The 17,945-nt window shown below is 45.3% G+C and overlaps 1 protein-coding gene across 3 annotated transcripts in view; it reads right to left on the minus strand.

The window, feature by feature from the left end:
* Positions 1–1,331: 1,331 nt before the first annotated feature.
* The window catches only part of CPLANE1 (ciliogenesis and planar polarity effector complex subunit 1), a 55,887-nt gene continuing 39,273 nt past the window's right edge, over positions 1,332–17,945 (minus strand). For all 3 annotated transcript variants that reach the window (XM_072135158.1, XM_072135149.1, XM_072135167.1), the window contains 20 exons: positions 17,803–17,912; positions 17,269–17,389; positions 16,326–16,383; positions 15,909–16,040; positions 14,507–14,590; positions 14,262–14,353; positions 13,503–13,638; positions 12,360–12,580; positions 12,115–12,202; positions 11,900–12,028; positions 10,761–10,791; positions 8,672–8,800; positions 8,433–8,592; positions 7,838–7,890; positions 7,057–7,203; positions 6,690–6,796; positions 5,951–6,034; positions 5,611–5,727; positions 2,196–2,344; positions 1,332–1,497 (listed from right to left, as the gene is read on the minus strand). In XM_072135158.1, the coding sequence (XP_071991259.1) occupies positions 1,357–1,497; positions 2,196–2,344; positions 5,611–5,727; positions 5,951–6,034; positions 6,690–6,796; positions 7,057–7,203; positions 7,838–7,890; positions 8,433–8,592; positions 8,672–8,800; positions 10,761–10,791; positions 11,900–12,028; positions 12,115–12,202; positions 12,360–12,580; positions 13,503–13,638; positions 14,262–14,353; positions 14,507–14,590; positions 15,909–16,040; positions 16,326–16,383; positions 17,269–17,389; positions 17,803–17,912 (2,289 nt within the window). In that variant the 3' untranslated portion in view covers positions 1,332–1,356. The remainder of the gene's footprint in view (positions 1,498–2,195; positions 2,345–5,610; positions 5,728–5,950; positions 6,035–6,689; positions 6,797–7,056; positions 7,204–7,837; positions 7,891–8,432; positions 8,593–8,671; positions 8,801–10,760; positions 10,792–11,899; positions 12,029–12,114; positions 12,203–12,359; positions 12,581–13,502; positions 13,639–14,261; positions 14,354–14,506; positions 14,591–15,908; positions 16,041–16,325; positions 16,384–17,268; positions 17,390–17,802; positions 17,913–17,945) is intronic.

Genomic DNA, 17,945 nt, shown 5'->3' on the forward strand with positions numbered 1-17,945 from the left:
TGTCTAGGGCCACATGCTATGGGTTTAGTGGGCAAGGTTTCGTAGCACAAGTGATGATGCTGGTGGTCAGAAAGGGTTGTGTGTTCCTGTTTGGAGTAAGACATTGGCGCATGCTCCGCTTCCAAACTGAAGGTTTAACTTTGCTTTGAAAACATCACATCTGGATTTTCTGCCTCATCAGTGAAAAAAACTGATAGACTTCTATGGGTTTCTATGATCTGAACCTGTGGGAAAAATGTTTGTTTTCACATTGATCCATTTATTGTGGGGGAAGAAAAAAAAATCAATGGCTTTGTGTGTAAAAAAAAAAAAAAAACTAAACCGCAGATGTGGAAAAACATCAGTGTGAACGAGCTCTTAGCTTCAAGAGCCAATGATTATATGATCCAGAGGTGTGAAGGATGTCAGTGCTTAAAGGGGTATTCTCTCTGCACCAAATAATTGACATGATTTGTGTAATGAAAATGTATATAATTTTCCCATATACTTTATGTATCAATTACTCACAGTTTTCTAGATCTCTGCTTGCTGTCATTCTATAGGAAGCTTCTATGTTACTTCCAGTGGACAGAAATCCGTCCATGGTCACACAGGTGCACGGCTCGTTATATCACACGGCTCTGATTAATTTGATTTCTATCCACAGGAAGTAATTATAGAACCTTTCTATACAAGGACAGCAAGCGGAGATATGGGAAACCGTGAGAAACTGATTCAATAAGTATATTATATAAATGTATCATTTTTCCATCACCTCTTTGTGTTGAGTGTTTCCAGGTAATAGAGAACATAAGGAGATAGTGATAAAGACATCACAAGGTGCAGTGGATTATTATTCCATAATAGTTTCCTCTGCCTGACCTGAAATGACCTACAGTTCACCTCTTAAAGGGAACCTCCACCATCTCCAACTCTTTACGACCCTCATGAGTCGCTGCACTGGAATCATGCTAAGGGATACAAAGATACAATTCATATTTGTCATAACCCAGAGCTTTGTCCATTTCTATGCAGATAATTTGGTTTCTTGTGTTCGCCTTGTACAATTCGGGAGACGTCTCTATTGCTTCCTGTCTTAGACCTTGTGTGGGATGTGTTCTGCCTCTCACTGATAGACGCGTTTCCCATGTGATTCTCTGGACAAGTTTTGCTTTATTCTCCCTGTACATTATATATAAAATTGCTGGATAAATTAAATTTTATTTAAAAAAAAAATATATAAACTTTATAAAACTTCACACAAATACAAAAAGGAGCAAAACTCCAAAATCCTGAGCCTGTGAATGCCGGACGCTGCAGGCTGAGGGGCGCCTGTGACTCCCTTGGTTGCACTATGATGCATCACATGGGTCCAGGTTAGGTTTCGGTGCTGCCCACGCTGGCCACCATGTCCTCTATGGCCGACCAGTCCAGCTTACTGAGGATACTCCCCGTGCTCTCCGAGGAATTGTCCGGGGTCAGTTTCTGGGAATCGGCTTCTCCATTGATAAATGACCCCTGTGCAGAGGGAGAGGAGAGGTTATGATATGCAGCAGTAGGGGGCGCTCCAGACTTGTGTCCTGCAGGTAGTGGCTGGTTTATTCTCTGGCATGAGCGCCCAGCTCTAGGTGCCATGGTTCCCGTGCTCAGGGACGAGCTGCAGCCCCTGTATGTGTCCCCCATATCACTGGGCCCCCACCTCATGGGACATCTATGGAGGGAGGTGGCGATGCTGTAGCCCCAGCGTATAATCTATACATCCCCTGTGTGTAGCGGGGTCTTTAGTTACCAGACCCCCAGTGTGACTCTCCCCCATCGGGCTGGCTGAGTATTTTGAAGCAGCCCATGTGACCACCAGGCACAATCACATCCCCCCGTGACCGTAATCATGATGGGGGTAGTAGCAGTGCGCAGTAGTAGGGCTCCTGGCTGAGGTTATGAGGCGCTGCAGCAGCTGACCGCTTTTTATACACTTCCAGTTCAGCCACTAGAGGCAGCACGACTTAGGACATCACTATAACACTAGGCACCTGTGGAGAGCCGCCATTGGAGACACCCCGGAGGACATTATGTATGTTAGTGTGGCCCCTCTAACACCACACATCTATCCTCTGCAGCTGCTGCCTCCTCCAGGCTTCTCTCTCGCTGGACTCTGTCTCCACCTGCTGGTGACTGCTGATGTTACATCTATGTAGAGGTCACATCATGTTTCATACCTGGGACAGGATGGAGTCTCTGCTGCTGTGTAATATCCGGTTTATTTCATCAGGGATTTCCCAAGGACTCACAATGTCCCTCTCATAGTCATCTCCTAGCGGGAGTTCACCGTACTGTGAGAGCGGACTGGTGCCTTTACTGCTCCTACCTGTGCAGGGAATAACACCACCAATTATATACCTGTATTATACCCCAGAGCTGCACTCACTATTCTGCTGGTGCAGTCACTGTGTACATACATGACATTACTTATCCTGTACTGATCCTGAGTTACATCCAGTATTATACCCCAGAGCTGCACTCACTATTCTGCTGCTGGTGCAGTCACTGTGTACATACATGACATTACTTATCCTGTACTGATCCTGAGTTACATCCTCTATTATAATCCAGAGCTGCACTCACTATTCTGCTGCTGGTGCAGTCACTGTGTACATACATGACATTACTTATCCTGTACTGATCCGGAGTTACATCCTGTATTATACTCCAGAGCTGCACTCACTATTCTGCTGCTGGTGCAGTCACTGTGTACATACATGACATTACTTATCCTGTACTGATCCGGAGTTACATCCTGTATTATACACCAGAGCTGCACTCACTATTCTGCTGCTGGTGCAGTCACTGTGTACATACATGACATTACTTATCCTGTACTGATCCGGAGTTACATCCTGTATTATACACCAGAGCTGCACTCACTATTCTGCTGCTGGTGCAGTCACTGTGTACATACATGACATTACTTATCCTGTACTGATCCTGAGTTACATCCTGTATTATACACCAGAGCTGCACTCACTATTCTGCTGCTGGTGCAGTCACTGTGTACATACATGACATTACTTATCCTGTACTGATCCGGAGTTACATCCTGTATTATACACCAGAGCTGCACTCACTATTCTGCTGCTGGTGCAGTCACTGTGCACATACATGACATTACTTATCCTGTACTGATCCTGAGTTACATCCTGTATTATACTCCAGAGCTGCACTCACTATTCTGCTGCTGGTGCAGTCACTGTGCACATACATGACATTACTTATCCTGCACTGATCCTGAGTTACATCCTGTATTATACTCCAGAGCTGCACTCACTATTCTGCTGCTAGTGCAGTCACTGTGTACATACATGTCATTACTTATCCTGTACTGATCCTGAGTTACATCCTCTATTATACTCCAGAGCTGCACTCAATATTCTGCTGCTGGTGCAGTCACTGTGCACATACATGACATTACTTATCCTGTACTGATCCGGAGTTACATCCTGTATTATACTCCAGAGCTGCACTCACTATTCTGCTGCTGGTGCAGTCACTGTGTACATACATGACATTACTTATCCTGTACTGATCCGGAGTTACATCCTGTATTATACACCAGAGCTGCACTCACTATTCTGCTGCTGGTGCAGTCACTGTGTACATACATGACATTACTTATCCTGTACTGATCCGGAGTTACATCCTGTATTATACTCCAGAGCTGCACTCACTATTCTGCTGCTGGTGCAGTCACTGTGTACATACATGACATTACTTATCCTGTACTGATCCTGAGTTACATCCTGTATTATACTCCAGAGCTGCACTCACTATTCTGCTGCAGTCACTGTGCACATACATGACATTACTTATCCTGCACTGATCCTGAGTTACATCCTGTATTATACTGCAGAGCTGCACTCACTATTCTGCTGCTAGTGCAGTCACTGTGTACATACATGTCATTACTTATCCTGTACTGATCCTGAGTTACATCCTCTATTATACTCCAGAGCTGCACTCACTATTCTGCTGCTGGTGCAGTCACTGTGCACATACATGACATTACTTATCCTGTACTGATCCTGAGTTACATCCTGTATTATACTCCAGAGCTGCACTCACTATTCTGCTGCTGGTGCAGTCACTGTGTACATACATGTCATTACTTATCCTGTACTGATCCTGAGTTACATCCTGTATTATACTCCAGAGCTGCACTCACTATTCTGCTGCTGGTGCAGTCACTGTGCACATACATGACATTACTTATCCTGTACTGATCCTGAGTTACATCCTCTATTATACTCCAGAGCTGCACTCACTATTCTGCTGCTGGTGCAGTCACTGTGTACATACATGACATTACTTATCCTGTACTGATCCTGAGTTACATCCTCTATTATAATCCAGAGCTGCACTCACTATTCTGCTGCTGGTGCAGTCACTGTGCACATACATGACATTACTTATCCTGTACTGATCCTGAGTTACATCCTGTATTATACTCCAGAGCTGCACTCACTATTCTGCTGCTGGTGCAGTCACTGTGTACATACATGACATTACTTATCCTGTACTGATCCGGAGTTACATCCTGTATTATACACCAGAGCTGCACTCACTATTCTGCTGCTGGTGCAGTCACTGTGTACATACATGACATTACTTATCCTGTACTGATCCTGAGTTACATCCTCTATTATACTCCAGAGCTGCACTCACTATTCTGCTGCTGGTGCAGTCACTGTGCACATACATGACATTACTTATCCTGTACTGATCCTGAGTTACATCCTCTATTATACTCCAGAGCTGCACTCACTATTCTGCTGCTGGTGCAGTCACTGTGTACATACATGACATTACTTATCCTGTACTGATCCTGAGTTACATCCTCTATTATAATCCAGAGCTGCACTCACTATTCTGCTGCTGGTGCAGTCACTGTGCACATACATGACATTACTTATCCTGTACTGATCCTGAGTTACATCCTGTATTATACTCCAGAGCTGCACTCACTATTCTGCTGCTGGTGCAGTCACTGTGCACATACATGACATTACTTATCCTGTACTGATCCTGAGTTACATCCTGTATTATACTCCAGAGCTGCACTCACTATTCTGCTGGTGCAGTCACTGTGTACATACATGACATTACTTATCCTGTACTGATCCTGAGTTACATCCTGTATTATCCTCCAGAGCTGCACTCACTATTCTGCTGCTGGTGCAGTCACTGTGTACATACATGGCATTACTTATCCTGTACTGATCCTGAGGTACATCCTGTATTATACTCCAGAGCTGCACTCACTATTCTGCTGCTGGTGCAGTCACTGTGCACATACATGACATTACTTATCCTGTGTTACATCCTGTATTATACTCCAGAGCTGCACTCACTATTCTGCTGGTGCAGTCACTGTGTACATACATGACATTACTTATCCTGTACTGATCCTGAGTTACATCCTGTATTATCCTCCAGAGCTGCACTCACTATTCTGCTGCTGGTGCAGTCACTGTGTACATACATGGCATTACTTATCCTGTACTGATCCTGAGGTACATCCTGTATTATACTCCAGAGCTGCACTCACTATTCTGTGTCACTATGTACATTAACCCTTACCTTTCCGGGACATTTGTTTTGCTGTGGGTTTTGTATTCTGTACAGTCGTCCTGTTCCTGGAGGGCAGCATGCCGCGGCGGGTGATCTGGGAGAGGCGGTCAGCAGGTAGGGATGGATCTAGGAAGAGAGGTAGAAGAGCTGAGGACCCGTCCGGCTATGTTATCACTCATGTGTACTTCACACTTACAATATGTTCTGGATCTGTGGACCCAGGCTCCACCCCCACAGATTTGAGAATGACATGTTAATAGCTGGAGTGGCCCTTTAAGCACCCCAGTGGAAACATGATGACCTAAACATGCACTGATCAGCCTTCCCAGTGTATATTATGGCCGCTCACCATACTTCCTATGCACAGGATAGCTCGGGGCGCTGCGGGTTCGGGGGTCCCTGTTGCTCTTTGGAAGCACAAATGTTGCTGATCCTGAGGAAGAAAAAAAAACAGAGATCAGGACCCTGCACCGAGCTCCACACATACAGGGTCACCACCTCCTGCAGAACTACAACTCCCAGCATACCCCAGGCACAAACAACTAGATCCTGTGACAAGTGACATCTACATTGGTTCAGCACCTGCACAAGTGAGAGTGTCCCCCTTTAACCCTTCACTATCTCCCTGTTTAACCCCTTCCCTACCCTAGATTACCAAGTATATGTATTAACCCCATCACTTCCCCACTAACACCCTCCTAACATAGATAACTAGTTGAGGGCCCCATTAACCCTTCATAACCCTAGACATCAGAGATCTGGCCCATTATCCCCTTTCCTACCCTAAATTGCCGGGTACATGCCCTTATTAACCCCATCAATTCCATGGACCACAATGAATGTTCTATTTAACCCCATCCCATAACCTTGATGACCAGGTTCATGCCATATTAACCCTTTCCCTGCCCTAGACCAAACATGGATCCGCCTCATCACCCCTCTCACTTTCCCGGACCACCGTGTATGTGCTCATTAACCCCTTCCCTACCCTATAATGACCTGATCTGAGGGATCATGACACATATAATGAGCAGCATATGGCGGCATTACGAGATGATCTGTCATCTCCAACCGAAGGAAACTCCTACCCCTAATCCGTGTCTGTGCAGGGGTAGATGTGGACTTGGTGCCGCCTCTTGAAGACGACCGACGCATCTCCTGATTGGCTGATAAACTCCGTGCCGCACTGCGAACGCTGCAAGAACAAGGGACAAATCACTAGATGTCACAGGGAACCGTACAGGGTGTGATGCAAAGGATCATTCATATATTTGCTCTTATCTGTCCCTAGGAAAGATGGGTGATGGCCAGTAGGTACTTGTTACCCGTGGTACTGGATATATGGGTCATCACACATCTTCCCTAGAATCAGACACTAGTGGTGTGACCGGTCCATGGCTCTACCACCCCATGTGCATGGACCTATGGACAATGTGGTCTTGTAAGGTCATTTACCCTTTAACAGAGGTCTGGGGTCCGGAGACGCGGGATGTGTTGGGTCTGGAAGTCGTAGAAGGAATTTGTTTGGCTCCTGACAAAATTTCCTGCATGAGACCGATGGCGTCTGACACCCGGTGACTGTGATGCTCCAAAAGCAGAGACCTACAAAGAGAAAGTAATCTGTATACAGCGGACCCCCGACAGCAGTCACCTCCCCCACACTACAAGACGATCTGTATACAGCGGACCCCCGACAGCAGTCACCTCCCCCACACTACAAGACGATCTGTATACAGCGGACCCCCGACAGCAGTCACCTCCCCCACACTACAAGACGATCTGTATACAGCGGACCCCCGACAGCAGTCACCTCCCCCACACTACAAGACGATCTGTATACAGCGGACCCCCGACAGCAGTCACCTCCCCCACACTACAAGACGATCTGTATACAGCGGACCCCGGACAGCAGTCACCTCCCCCACACTACAAGACTATCTGTATACAGTGGACCCCGGACAGCAGTCACCTCCCCCACACTACAAGACGATCTGTATACAGCAGACCCCGGACAGCAGTCACCTCCCCCACACTACAAGACTATCTGTATACAGCGGACCCCGGACAGCAGTCACCTCCCCCACACTACAAGACGATCTGTATACAGCGGACCCCGGACAGCAGTCACCTCCCCCACACTACAAGACGATCTGTATACAGCGGACCCCCGACAGTCAATCAGGTGTGCACTACACTGCGAACCAATGCACCTGTTGAATTACTGCACCGCACTCACCGATCCCGCTCATCCTTCACATGTCGCATTTCCTGGATCGTTTTTGAAGTTTTCTAAAAGAAAAAAAAAAAAAGTGAAAACCGGAAAATAATGATAGATTACCCGGTTGCCTCCTATACAGCGATCACCTGCTCATACAGGAGGGGCACATTTACCAAGGGCCTCGCACGTTATTGTAGGTGCAAACGGATTGCAAAAAATAAAAAATGGTGCCCTCTGTCGGGGCAGTGCAGGGGACGCCAGATTAATGCACTGCACTATACACAGGTAACTGCACATAGTACACAACACTGCACTGCTCTTAGTAAATGTGCCCCAGTATCTTCTGGAAGATTATATATTATATCAGACACGCACTACTCCCTACAACCTTTTACATAGTGATGAACTATCCATAAATCTGACTCATTGCCCCCTGCAGAGAAGGGTGCAGCTCCCAGGCTTTGAGTCTGTGGTTTCCCTTGTGTCAGTGTGAACCAACCCTTAATGTATGATTAATACTGAGCAGAACACACCAGGTCTTCAGGTTAGAGACACCAGTGAACCACAAGTCCCAGCATGACCTGGCAATGACAGGAGTGAATGTTGCCCTTACCCCATGCTGCTGCGCCTGGAAGGGCCGGTGTTCCGTCTCCCTCAGCTCCTGCAGCCTCCTCCGGTGCTCGGCCAGACGTTCCCTCTGCTTCTTCTTCATCCAGCGCAGTAGATCTGCCCGCTCGCTCGCGCTCCTCTGTGTTGCCCCCCGACGCTTCGCCCTGTTCAGAGAAGGTTTTTACGTTGTTCAGCATCGCACTATTGTATAGTCAGGAGGTCGCTGGAGTGTCAGGTTCTTACTTGGATAACTTCTGGGCCTGGGCGGGTGACAGCCCGAGTTCAGAAGCCGAGACCCCTCCGGCCAGGAGATCCCCCAGGATGTCAGCAACGTCACTGAGGCCGGTGATCTGCAGAGCGTCCGGGAAAACACTGCGGGGGAGGGGAAGGTGTTATTCAGTCTGTGTTAAGTCAGAGACCTCCAGTCCCCACAGGAAGGGGATGAAATGTCCTTTCTATTATTCCCTCTTATGTCAAATATCACTCGTTTATGTCCTCCAAAGTTACATGACAATGAGCAGAGAAGAGTCATATTTTTCCTGAGATGATTCAGGTTAAGAGCCTGCAGGGGGGAGCGGCACGTCAGACTCTGTTCTATAGCACCAAGAAACAAGCTGCCTGGTATCACATCTTTCAGCCCTCAGAAGCAGCGATACCAGATCTTTATGTACAGCTTACGTTTCAGGCTATGACTGCCTGGATCTCCAGCTCTGTAGATGACAAAACCACAAGGTCTCCTGATTTGGAAGATGAGATTATTATCTTTAACATGACACCAGCAGCCCGTTTCTAAATAGTATAGAAAAAAGGCCGCCTGAAGTGTGGCTTCCCCCCTGCAGCTTCTAAACTTGACTCATCTCAGGCAAAATATGACTCCTCTCTGCTCACTGTCATGTGACATTGGAGGAGGTAAAAGGGCGAGTTCACATAAAAGAGGAACTTGTAGAAAGGACATGTCATACCCTACCTGAGGGGGCTGCTGTTTTAAGCGGGTAAAAACTGGTGACTGATTAGCTTTAATCTGCAGCAAAATCCACAATTGCAGGTGAGTTCTGCCGCTTGTACATGGAACCTTTTAAACTTCAAAGGTTCTGGACTGAGTGCAAGAGCCCAGACTATCATATCCTCCTCACAGACAATACAACCAGTGTGTTATGTGCAGCAGCTTCTACATTGTCTCCATAGATGTATCTACATACAGTGCAGGAGTGATGGGATGTTGTATCCGGCTCTGCACTGTATCGTCTCCATAGATGTATCTACATACAGTGCAGGAGTGGTGGGATGTTGTATCCGGCTCTGCACTGTATCGTCTCCATAGATGTATCTACATACAGTGCAGGAGTGGTGGGATGTTGTATCCGGCTCTGCACTGTATCGTCTCCATAGATGTATCTACATACAGTGCAGGAGTGATGGGATGTTGTATCCGGCTCTGCACTTTATCGTCTCCATAGATGTATCTATATACAGTGCAGGAGTGGTGGGATGTTGTATCCGGCTCTGCACTGTATCGTCTCCATAGATGTATCTACATACAGTGCAGGAGTGATGGGATGTTGTATCCGGCTCTGCACTGTATCGTCTCCATAGATGTATCTACATACAGTGCAGGAGTGATGGGATGATGTATCCGGCTCTGCACTGTATCGTCTCCATAGATGTATCTACATACAGTGCAGGAATGATGGGATGCTGTATCCGGCTCTGCACTGTATCGTCTCCATAGATGTATCTACATACAGTGCAGGAGTGGTGGGATGCTGTATCCGGCTCTGCACTGTATCGTCTCCATAAATGTATCTACATACAGTGCAGGAATGATGGGATGCTGTATCCGGCTCTGCACTTTATCGTCTCCATAGATGTATCTACATACAGTGCAGGAATGATGGGATGCTGTATCCGGCTCTGCACTGTATCGTCTCCATAGATGTATCTACATACAGTGCAGGAGTGGTGGGATGCTGTATCCGGCTCTGCACTGTATCGTCTCCATAAATGTATCTACATACAGTGCAGGAATGATGGGATGCTGTATCCGGCTCTGCACTTTATCGTCTCCATAGATGTATCTACATACAGTGCAGGAGTGATGGGATGTTGTAATCCGGCTCTGCACTGTATCGTCTCCATAGATGTATCTACATACAGTGCAGGAGTGGTGGGATGCTGTATCCAGCTCTGCACTGTATCGTCTCCATAGATGTATCTACATACAGTGCAGGAGTGGTGGGATGCTGTATCCGGCTCTGCACTAGTCACGGCTGAGCCCCCAGCACAGTGTACTCTACCCCCACATATAGGACACTCGGCGTCGCCCCCTCCTTACCTCTGATCCATATCGTCCGCCTGCCTGGGAGCTGAAACAAGAAGAGATATTAGATGATGGCAGGTCGGAAATCCTGAGGACTCCGCACTAAGAAGCGATGGAGAATATTCCCAAGACTCGGCTTCGCACTTGTTGGGTTTCCCGGGGAGACAACGGCTGTAACACGATGATCCTACAGACGCTGCGGGGTTATGTAAGGTGACGCTGACAATGGATACATGTATACCCTCTGTGTGATTAACAGCCCAGGGAGAAGGGAACAGAGGAGGGAAACCGGCCAAAATATCTCCCCATCATCTATTCCGTAACAAGATCTGTTCCCGCTCCTTAATTAACCCCTGAAGTCTAAGGTTTGCCTCACAGTGTCATAACTTTTATTTCTGGTAAAAAGCCCTGATATTTAACACCTCAAGGAAAAAGCTAAATCATGCCTTAAAGGGGTTGCCTGGTTTTAGCAAATAATTGATAAGGTTTGTATAAGGAAAAGTTATACAATTTTCAAATATACTTACTGTATCAATTCCTCAATGTTTCCTAGATCTCTGCTTGCTGTCCTGCTATAGAAAGCTTCCATGTTTATTTGCGGTGAATAGAAATCTGTCCATTGTCTTGTGAGTGACACGCAGGTGCACAGCTCGTTATATCACACAGCTCTGATTACTTTCTGCAATAATAACGAGCCGTGCACCTGTGTGACCATGGACATATTTCTATCCACTGGAAGTAAACATGGAAGCTTTCTATAGCAAGACAGCAAGCAGAGATCTAGAAAACAGTAAGGAATTAATACAGGAAGTTTTCTGGAAAATTGTATAACTTTTCATTACACAAGCCATTGTTATTAATTATCTGTTGAATGTGGACAACCCCTTTAAGTAGTATTTCTACCACAAGAAGGGAGCCGATGCTTATGCAGTGAGTGAAGTTTGATTATAATGCATTGCTGATTAATTCCCATTTATATGGGATTTCTAGTATCACCGATTATATTTTGCGGCAGAATATGTCACCATCTTACATCATATCACAGGACTGAGCGAGGGGTCACTGCAGGATCCTCCGATTGTAGGACCATCGGTCGCTGTACGTTACTTTTATACTATTTCACTGTAAGTCTGAATTGTATAAACCCCTTGTACCTGTAATGTGATCTCCGTCACCTCTAGAAGATATCAGGACCTGCAGGGGGCGCTCCGGTGAGGAGATACCCACAGGGCTGCTCAGGTTGTATTCATCTTCCTCAGTCAGATCCTCTAATCTTAGATCACCTGGAAAAGATGATGACAATGAATGGAGACCTGGAGAGCTTTCAGGTACATGTATGATATGTATCATTTAGTCTGCAGCACTCTACCTCTCTGGGGGGCTCCGTATCTTCTAGAGGGGGCTTCGTTACGCTCCGGCTGTACTGCAGATGTTAAGGTCTCCAACGTGTTCACCAGCTGCAGCAGAGAGAAATCACTTGGATCATCAGAAACCAGCAGTGACCAAAGGGAAGATCATGGGGAGGACGAGATCCATTGATGACAGTGATAAAGGGGAACCGTGTGTCCGATTAATGTATAAGAACATCATGGTTGGGGGGGGATTACGGCTCACCAGTTTGGTATTGGCGAAGTCATACTCCATGCCGTCGGCCATGTTCTGCAGAGCCTGCAGCTGGGCGTCCATCTCCTTCAGTCTGGACATGGGTTCGCTGCTCCGGACGCGGGGGCTCTTCACTCTTCGGGCAGATATCGGATCTGCAGACAGAATTTGATGTGTAACCCCGTCCGCAGCAGTGGGTGCCCAGTCCCCTGATTGTAGTCTCTGTAACATATCTGGGGAAAAAGAAGGAACAACGTTAACATCAACTGTTCCTGCTCAAAAAGACTCCCTAACCTCAAATGCCTCGCCATAGCACACAAGATAGCACACAACCAACTAATAGGTCTCACAGCGGAGGGTTTGTTACCGTTGTATACAGCCTGGGGATCATTTGAGCAATAAACTGGCAGCAGAAGCTGGTACGGATCCGTCTGTGGTCCAGTTTCTACCTGCATCAGTCTGGAGTCTGGGTCATTGACCGAGGATTGTCTAGAATAGATGTATGTGTAGCAAACCCTCAGCTGTGAAAAATATAAGGGTGGGGCTACATGCGACCAATGATCAGCATATTGCACTGTGACAACAGAGGTAGTGCATGTCTAGTGTAATGTAAGGGTTTTCATTAATGTATCTATTCAACGACAACAAGGAGGCAAAATTATAACGCTAAAGAACAACAGAATTATTCTGCAACGTTGATTAACTCCATAATGACTTGCAACTTATTAGTAGGTCACAAGCCTATGATCAGGGAGTATGGAGCGGTTTCATAGGTGGCACATGGCAGTGGAACATTTTTACATATCTACAGCAAATTCTCAAAAACTCCAATGCAGTAGCAGTGAAATATATGGTAGGAGCAATCAGACTCCCTAAAACTCACCTTCACCCAGCTCTGTAGTTGGAAAGGTAAAAAAGTTATGGATTTTTGGAGAGTGAAAAACTCAAAAACAAAAAAAGGGCTAAGATATTAAAGGGGTCTTACAGAATTAGAAAAACATGACTTTTTTTTGCTGTAATAGCGACAAAACCGTACAAAAAAATTGGTTGTGGTATTGCAGCTCAATTACATAAAAGTGGATGTGTCAGAGCTGTAATCCTGCATATAACCCACAAGCAGAAAGGAAGCAGCTGCACCTGCTGTTGGACACTTACCTCTGTTCTGAATGTCGGCAGGAGACAGCACTTTGGTCACAGACGCCGCCATGAGATGTAGTTCAGCTGAAGATGGAAAATCCGGAGCGGCAGAGTCTGGGAATTCTCCTTCATCTGAGTGATGTTCCATCTGCATCTAATAAGAGGAAGCAAAATATAAGGAATTACAATCTGACTCCAGGCACTAACATGATCCCTTTAATGTTTCCCATGCACAACGCCATACATTGGGTTGAGAGGAAGTTGCATTAAGATGTATTACTAGAACTGGCCACAACCAGATGCACAGATACGTGAGAGCTTCTATTCCATCATCTGATCATAAGGACTGCGACTAATCCGCTGTGGATCAATATTCTGCCCCCGGAGAGGAATTTTAATCAACTATAAAAAGTACAACTGATATGGGGGCTTCAGGACATGGCTACAATGAGTCCATGATTAGAGACAACACCAATCACTGTCCTATAATCCCTCTGATGCCTTGGTCACATGAGATCACAGCATCTAAAGAGTTGGTTGAACTTTTATTATTGATCCCACAGGAAGATTATGGCAGCCATTCCCCCATTATGGCAGCCAGGAGCCTTCTGAAGCCTCACACTTTGTAGCTTTAGACATAAACTGATATACATTAGTCCTGCAGTCTGTGGGATGATCATGGAATATATACATGGAAATATAACAAAACTAAAGTTACAGGTGTTACAACTGTTCCCTGAAAAGTTTTGTGGCCTCAGATTATGTAAAGCTTCTTACATGGCGGTGCAGCTGTCCTGGATCATCCAGATACTGAAGATTTAAGAATAGCTCTGGAGGCCTCTGCTCCGGGATGTCGGGGGGCAAAACTTCTGTGTGGAAAAAAAAAAATATCAGAAAAAGGTAAATAGGAGGCTTTTGCTACTGTAAAGAAAATTCACACATTTCTACATAAGGTTGAGCCGGGTGTGGTGTGTTAAAAAACTCCAGATTTTCCACCAGGGGGCACATATAAGGGAACAAACCTGGATCCAAGTGCGGGATGGCCACAGCAGAGCGGGGGACCTTTTTATGCTGCATCCCGGAGTCTTTAAGGGATTGAATAGATCCTGAAAGGGAGAGGAGGTAGGAGAGAGATTATTATATGATTGTAGTAAAAGATACCACATTCTTGAATATTAGTCACAGCAGATACAACCCCACCTGAAATCCAGTAATGTACTCATACATAATAAACCATGTCGTCTTTAAAGGGGCACTCCACCCTCAAACATGCACCTACTTAAGCACCGAAGTGACACCTCTAATACATTCATCCAGTAAAGACACAACCGGCAGAGGAGGAAAATCGGCAAAGACCTTTATGTGGATGGAGCTGCAGACAGGGTTGTAGCAGAGCATGAAAGTTAAAGGGAATGGCAGAAAGCGCACCTTCAGGATGAAGCATGGCGGCCAAGTCACCGCGGGCACAGGTGTCTAAATCCATAGATTTGTCTTCTGTATTTCTGGATGCTGCGACAAGAGATGAAAGGAAGGAGCAAAGCGAGATCAGAGGCAAAGCTGTGAGCAAGAGGAGATCATAGAGGCAAGTAGAGAATCACCCTCCGATCTATACAGCAATAGACCAGCATAGTACCTGTACCCCAAGTAAATACATATCCAATATGAATACCCCACATGGGGTTATTATGCAGCTTTCTTAAAGCCTGCAGAGAAATTGTAATGCTAGTTAAAAATGCCACCACAGATGGGGCAGGAGTCAGCCAGGACACGGGAACCGGCACAACTGTTATGGGTAGGAAAAGTTGTTCATTTTTTTACTTGGGGCACATGTAATACAACTTTACATTTTCAGTAATACTGTCTGATGACATATGTGTACTTGGCTATATGTTTGCCCAAGTTTTACATTATACATGTTGCAAGGTTCCCTCAAAATGTCCATGTGGAGTGACTCCCTTGTCTGCGCATTTCCATCTGTGGTTGCATTTTTAACTAGCATTACAATTTCTCTTCATGTTAATCCTTTTGTATGTTAATTTAAGATTTATTATTCCATATAGAGTAGTGTGGCTTATGCTTTGGGCCTGTCCCCTTTCTTGTGGACAAAATAGGTTGATAGTTATTATTTGTAGCCTCAGCTTTCGGCTTTCTCATATGCTATTAGAGGGTACACTTAGTTATGGCTATATGCTATATTGAATAGGCACAGAATTAGTGGTACATTGTAGGCATAAGCTTTCTTAAAGCCCCAAGTATGAGATATAACTTAAAGGGGGTTTCCATGCCCATCCCTAGCAGAAATAACCAATATAGGATGCTTTGGGTTCTTTACTGTCCATAGGATAGGTTGTTCATATCATATCAGTAGGGGATCCACTCCTGAGATTAAGAGGATTACAAATCTGTCCCAATCCTAAACATTACCAGGATCTGTGTTGGTGCTGGCGTCCCGGATCTCTGGCGGTCTCTTCATGGTGGCAGCTATAAAATGTAATTCTGCCATCGAAGCCATGGGGGTCTCTGGGAGTCGATCTTGCAACATGGAGTCAAAAGAACCTGAAATAAAGTGGATGTAAATGTGAGGTTACAGTCCCCATTGCAGCTCAGTCCCATTAACTGAAACACAGCAGTAAAACAAATAGTGTGATCAATGGACATGACATAACAGCGCTTATAATATAATAAGCAGCAGTAACAGCTAATCAACAGTGGGTGCTGGGTGTCAGACCCCACAGATCAGATATTGATCACTTATGCTTAGCATAGGTGACCAAAAATAAGATATTCATTTAAAGACTATTACATCTACTTTGTCATATACAGGGTTTGGGAGACACTTACCAATCGGAAAAACAAATTCATTTCCTTCGTGGAGGTCCTGCTTTTTGTGATCCACAACCTGTGTTCAAAAAGAAAAGAAATAGCCTTAAAGGAGTCTCCCTATGTTAAAGGGTAATGGAGAGTTGCTAGGGTGTACCGTGACTTATAACAACAGGGGTCCGACCCCTGGGACTCTCCAGTGATCCTGAAAATTATTTGTGTGAAGGAGGAGGGAGCTGGGGCTGCATGGCTTACACAGGCCACAGGGGGGCTATTATAAAGTTATTATATATACTGTACCACGGCCACATATGACTGCTCAGACTGCTACTTTTACGCTCATAACCCTACACTGAGAAGGCTTCTATTGTAAGAACCCTAACAATGATTGAATTCTCTGACAGGAAGCAGAGGTAGGAACCAAGACACAGAAACTAACTATGACTCTAATTGGATTAGAAGCGTCTTGGAGATTCTTAGCTTCTACAATGTGTATTATTATGCTTTCTGTAATTTTGGATTGAGGAGACACATTTACGTACAGTTATACCCCCTTGATCTCTACCTCCAGTGGAATAACCAGGTTCTAAGTGTTGTCCATCACCAGCCTACGAATTATTGCATCGATGAGTGCTATAGCGTTATTTTCCTTTAAGATTGCACAATTGCATACATATTTCATTGCTTTCCCTTGTTATACCGAATAACCTTTAAAAATTATTTAAAAAAAAAAAAGAGAAGGGTCTGTAATCCCCTGTGGGCCAGAAAGTCAAATATACAGGTAAATTATAGAAACTTTTTGTCTTCCCACGGACAGGCACAAACCACTAACTCCAACAGCCGCCACTTAATGTAAAAGGATCTGGGGGTGGGAACGATTTCCATTTTTTTGCACAAAAATTTTACAACACCCCTGTTGCAAATTTTTTGCAGATTGTTAATTTTTAGGAATTAAATTGCACACCTCAGAGCCCGTGACCTCATCCAGATTGTTAGGGGCGATGATTGAGGCTTCTGGACGGAATGTAACTGATGCCTTCTTCTCCTTCTTTTCCATTTTTTCCTTCAGAGTGCGTCTGTTTTTCCTAAGGAGAAATAAAATCAAAAATTAATAGAGGCTGAAAGCGATATAATATTCTTTCTGGAATATATAATATTCTTTCTGGAATATATAATATTCTTTCTGGAATCCCCAGCGATCAGCGGTAAACTGCAGGAAATCCTTACAGTCATCGCTCACTTTCCTTGCTGCTCCCCCACAGGAGAAATGAGATATTACACAGTGTCTGTACATATTAATAGGTTTTCCATGTAATGTAGGACAGGACCTGCTCCTCTAGAGTGAGAGACGCTGGTGAGGATCATGAGAAGAACGTTTTTATCATGATCCTGACCTGCAGAGTACTGAAAATGGGGTTGAAAAGAGTCTCATCGGACTGGAGCTGGGATGACTGTGCCTGGTCCATCAGAATCAGAACTTCCATCACGTGATCCGCACCTTTTAATACTCTCCTCCGCTTGAGCCACGTCTTCACAGGGCAGAATGTTTACTTTCAACTGCTGGAGCTTTTCTTGAGTAGCGCCGGGATCTCGTCTCTGAACATCAGTCTGGAAAAGTCATTCAGCCCAAAAATGTTTATA

This window comes from Engystomops pustulosus, chromosome 1, assembly GCF_040894005.1.
Source record: "Engystomops pustulosus chromosome 1, aEngPut4.maternal, whole genome shotgun sequence".
In the NCBI taxonomy this organism is placed as follows: Eukaryota; Metazoa; Chordata; class Amphibia; order Anura; family Leptodactylidae; genus Engystomops; species Engystomops pustulosus.